At 39.4% G+C, this 5,067-nt stretch overlaps 1 protein-coding gene across 2 annotated transcripts; it reads left to right on the top strand.

Annotated features, from left to right (window-relative positions):
* The first annotated feature begins 274 nt into the window (after positions 1–274).
* Positions 275–4,199, top strand: cnr1 (cannabinoid receptor 1). 2 transcript variants are annotated; one of them, XM_079255208.1, is made up of 2 exons: positions 275–542; positions 1,151–4,199. In XM_079255208.1, the coding sequence occupies exon 2, from the start codon at positions 1,196–1,198 to the stop codon at positions 2,603–2,605; it is 1,410 nt and encodes a 469-aa protein (XP_079111334.1). In that variant the 5' UTR covers positions 275–542; positions 1,151–1,195; the 3' UTR covers positions 2,606–4,199. The 2 variants fall into 2 exon arrangements, with proteins under 2 accessions (XP_079111334.1, XP_079111333.1); XM_079255207.1 differs by having other exon boundaries at positions 275–547.
* The last annotated feature ends 868 nt before the right edge of the window (positions 4,200–5,067 follow it).

Here is a 5,067-nt window from a genome sequence, read left to right as displayed (position 1 = left end):
AACTTTATAAATATGACATATATTGATATATATAGATATAGATATATAGATGAAGTCAAAGATGTCAAAGTCCCAATCAAAGATAAAACGCTTAATGAATTCACGTCAAATCCATTTCATAAGCTTTTGCCATCGTCTCCCTTGTTCCTATGCGCCACAATTGTCGGCTTCATGGGTTGGGCAGACAAACCTATATAGAAACACGTGACTGGGTTTGGAAAAACGACGCTTCATAAGTGTGAAGACTCAGAGAACAAGACCGGACAGGCGCTGGAGGAGGCGGCAGCAGCAGCAGCAGCAGCAACCTGTACCCACAGAGAGGAGCGCACTCCAGGAGAGACAAGACTCCTCATCAAACTTCTGTTAAAAGAGAATTTGATCATAAACAAGCAAACTCTTTAGAAAAGTGGTGATTTCACTTTGAACGTACGCATGCCGTTTTGTTTCTATTAAAATGTAAGATTTGATGTTTGGATGATGCGCCTCTGACTTGGATTAACGCGCGGGGATACAGGGCGATTCTGCGCACTTGGAAAAATTATGTAAGGTAAAAAGAACACTTTTTGTCCTTCAACTGTTTAAACAGGAAAAAAATTAATACATTACGTGGTTTATGTTGTTTTGTGGCGTGAAAGTGCAGTTTTCCTCGTGTTTTTGTGTGCATTTGCGCACCAAAATTACATCTACTGCGTAAACGAAATTTATATTTGCCATATAAAAATATGTGTACAGACAAACCATTTTGTTTCATATCAGTGGTGTGAAATAAATTTTCACCACATACAGTCTTAATTATGCTTGTATTGTCTTGTGCTTTGGTTTTAAACCTCAGACAAGACTAAGCTTTGTTTTATAGTTGAATGTGAAGTGTCTTTTTTTTTCAGAAGAAAAGATCTAATAATTAATAAATTTGTGGTGTTTTTATATAAATGTAGTGATTAACAAATTATTCAATGCTTTTGCTAAAAGAAAAATAAAAAATTTCAGTGAATCATTTTCATTAAAGGTTGCTCCTTGTTAATGACATTTTTATTGTATGAAATGCGCACTGCTGCAAACATACCAGGCAATTTTGAATGCTTTTTTTAATCTATTCAAGGTTGTTGAGCTTTTCAAAAACATGTCTGAAATCTTTGTCATCAAATTTTAGGTTGTCCAGGCATCTTAGACTGCAGTATTACCCTCAGACACAGCCATGAAATCTGTGCTGGATGGTGTGGCGGACACCACATTCCGGACTATTACATCTGGTTTACAGTATTTGGGCTCCAACGATGCCAACTATGATGACTCCATCAATAATGCAGACTTTAAAGGCAGCTTCTCTATGCAGAAGCCGTTATCTGCTTTCCGCAGCAACTCTTTCCCAAACAAAGTACCTGCAGATGAGGAGCTCATCCTCAAGGGCATCCCTTTCTTCCCCACCAATGCCACTGACTTGTTTGGTAACAGGAGCACACAAATAGATGAGACCAGCAACATACAATGTGGGGAGAACTTTATGGACATGGAGTGTTTCATGATCCTGACGCCCAGCCAGCAGCTGGCTGTGGCTGTGATGTCTCTGACACTGGGTACCTTTACGGTGCTGGAGAACCTGGTGGTGCTCTGCGTCATCCTGCAGTCACGCACCCTCCGGTGCCGGCCATCCTACCACTTCATTGGCAGTCTTGCTATTGCTGACCTGCTGGGCAGCGTCATTTTTGTCTACAGCTTCTTGGACTTTCATGTTTTCCACAGGAAGGACAGCCCCAATGTTTTCCTCTTCAAGCTGGGTGGAGTCACAGCCTCGTTCACAGCTTCTGTTGGAAGCCTCTTCCTCACTGCAATCGACCGTTACATCTCCATTCACCGCCCTCTTGCCTACAGACGCATTGTGACGCGGACCAAGGCTGTCATTGCCTTCTGCATGATGTGGACCATCTCCATCGTCATTGCAGTGCTACCTCTGCTGGGCTGGAACTGTAAACGTCTCAATTCTGTTTGCTCAGACATATTCCCTCTCATTGATGAGAACTACCTGATGTTCTGGATTGGTGTGACAAGCGTGCTGGTTCTTTTCATCATTTATGCCTACATATATATCCTGTGGAAAGCACACCACCATGCTGTGCGGATGCTGAGCCGTACTTCGCAGAAGAGTCTTGTGGTCTATTCAGCAGACGGGACTAAGGTGCAGACCACAAGACCCGAGCAGGCTCGAATGGACATCCGTCTGGCCAAGACCCTTGTCCTTATCCTGGTGGTGCTGGTTATTTGTTGGGGCCCATTGCTTGCTATTATGGTCTATGACCTCTTCTGGAAGATGGATGATGACATCAAGACAGTATTTGCATTCTGCAGCATGCTCTGTCTGCTCAACTCCACTGTCAATCCAATCATCTACGCCTTGAGGAGCAAAGACCTGCGGCACGCCTTCCTCAGCTCCTGCAACGCCTGCAGGGGCAGTGCCCAGCAGCTGGACAATAGCCTGGAGTCAGACTGCCAGAACAGGAATGCCAACATCTCTGCCAACAGGGCTGCAGAGAGCTGTGTGAAGACCACTGTGAAAATAGCCAAAGTAACAATGTCTGTGTCGACTGAAACTTCTGCAGAAGCTGTCTAATTGGTCATGATGGGGGAAAATGTGTAAATGTCATCCTCCCCAAACAATGCCATCACCACATAAAAGAAGTTTAAGCGTTCCACAGAAGTCCTCTCCTGAAAGTGTTGACTCACATCCTCACATAGACGCTTCGAAGGTTTCATAATTTTACGTTTGTGTATGAGTACAGAGCGTGCCAAAGTGCCAAATGGTTTTTTGCAAGATCATAGAAAGGACTCAAGATAGGGAAAGCATATTGAAAGACTATCATAAGTCTGTTGTTAAAGACTTCATGATATCTAATTAGCAAAGGCATATTATATTTTTGTACTGTGAATTCAGGTTTTGAAAACAATTATTTCTTCATTTATGGGATAAGGGGCTACTGACATTTTTAAGTAGAGATGTTTTACAGTGTCATTTAGAATTTAACATGTGTCTTGCACCATGAAATACAATTCATTTCGCCTTGACTTTCTACAGGTTTCATGTTACACATAAACATTTATACAAGTTCAATTGACTGATTGTTTTTGTTTTTTTTTAATTACTGTTAAACATGCAATTTTTGTATGTTGTCTGACAACACTTAGCAAGTGGGAAATGTAAAAAGATTTTTGAGATGTGACAGATCAAAGAATAATAATAATAATAATAAAAAAAACCATCAATATTACTAGTTAGAACTTAACAAGTTCAGAGTTTGGGTTTTAGGAATCCTAATCTGCATTATCTGTGGCAAAGTGATTTCTTTTCTCGCTAGTTGTTACGCCTGCTGGGGTAACATGTCTTTATACAAGTGTATACCTAATAACTGTACAGTGTTTTCTTTCAAAATAAATTGTTCAAATCAAGTCATTCAGCTATACAGCCAACATGACATAAGCATCAAGCTTTTGGTGAAAGCGTGACAAGATGAAAACTGATTTAAGGCGCAGTGTGCTGGTCACTACTGTAGAAGACTAAAGTGGTTTGCGACCATAGCTGCTTTCATCAGATGTATGGCTCTACTGAATACAGCCTTGTATGTGTGTGAAACCTTGTGATTTGGTGATCTGTTTCCAACCCCAAAGCCTTTTGAACATTGCAGTGAGTTGTTTTAGTGCTACTGTTGCAGTGGGACATCGTTTCAGAAAACAAAAGGAACCCATGCACAGGGCAAGTGAAGTAGTTTGGCGTAAACTCTAAATAAAAACATGTCTGCTGTTATTTTCTATTCTCAAAACAAAGAAACAAAGGTCTTTTCTCATCAGCTGGTGAATTTAATGGAAGTTTGTGTGTAAGAATTCTGTGGCGCTGACAACTGACCTTACAAAAGATATTTAGAAGATGTGATTTTTTTCTAATAGATGATGTAGTACTTTGAACCTAGAAATCTCACGGCACAATTGTTCTGTAGACATTTATCTTGGTGTGAAGTTATCCAGACAGCTGTTTATCAGTATGCTTTGCTGCCTCTTGTAATTTTAAGTATTGAAGATCAAAATGTCAACTGTCAAGTGGCTTCTGTACATTGGTGGCATTATGAGGAATCTATGACTTAAAAATCACAATCAGTCCAGTGTTTCTAGTATTGCTGTTTTCAAACTTTTGAATAAAGTTGCAGCTGGTGTAATTTTGCCTGCAGTTGTTTGATTGATGATGGGAAACATGAAGTCCGACACATTTAGCATCCTCTTGTCAATGATCATTGACTGAAAAGAGGCAGAGAAAGCCAAGCCCACAGTGAAAGGCATTGCTGATGGCAAGACGGGGTCATCAGTGATGCTTTACTGTCCCCTTGTGGAAGATCCAATATTGACAAGAATGGCTGAATTTCTTTCAAAGAGGGGTATTTCTCTTCAGATAATATGTATGATGTTTACTCTTTGACACAAAAAGTATAAAACTGCAAGAAAAAATATGCAACAGCATTGTCTGACAATAGCATTTTCTTTGTTCTTTTTTATTTGTTACTAGGCTTACAGTGACAGACAAGTTGCAATATATGTTCTTACAGATACCAACATGAGTCTGCCCACTTATCTCCAAATGTGCTTCATGAACAAACACATAAACAAACGAACAAAACCTAAAAGGTGAGTTTAACATCTATTCATTGCAATTATGCTTGAAAATATCATTTCAATGAACAAATAAAATTTTAATTGAAAATTTGATAAATGCAAATAGAGAGAGAGAGAGAGAGAGAGAGAGAGAGTTAAAGTAGTGTTATTACATAATGTGTGTAAAGTTTGAGGAAGTTGTTACCATGGATTGGAAATGTCTCAAATCTCTGGGTGTGGGTGCATTATACGAACTTCCTACCAAGAATAAAACTGGTAAGCCATATGTTCTGAAAAACATATGTTCATATGTTCTGAAAAACATATGGTTTATGTTCTTCTTGAGTTCTTGAGTGACTATTCTTGAGTGACTATCAAGTATGGAACAATTCATATTTAGATATAAGTTTCAATATAATCTTAATCCCCATTTTTATA

Source organism: Telmatherina bonti (genome assembly GCF_933228915.1).
Source record: "Telmatherina bonti genome assembly, chromosome: 16".
Taxonomy (NCBI): domain Eukaryota; kingdom Metazoa; phylum Chordata; class Actinopteri; order Atheriniformes; family Telmatherinidae; genus Telmatherina; species Telmatherina bonti.
The sequence above is the reverse complement of the archived record's forward strand: the minus strand, read 5'-3'. Positions and strand labels throughout refer to the sequence as shown.

Bases quoted from the DNA above. Each gene is read 5' to 3' on its own strand.
- cnr1 (XM_079255208.1), top strand. From the start codon at position 1,196: ATGAAATCTGTGCTGGATGGTGTGGCGGACACCACATTCCGGACTATT.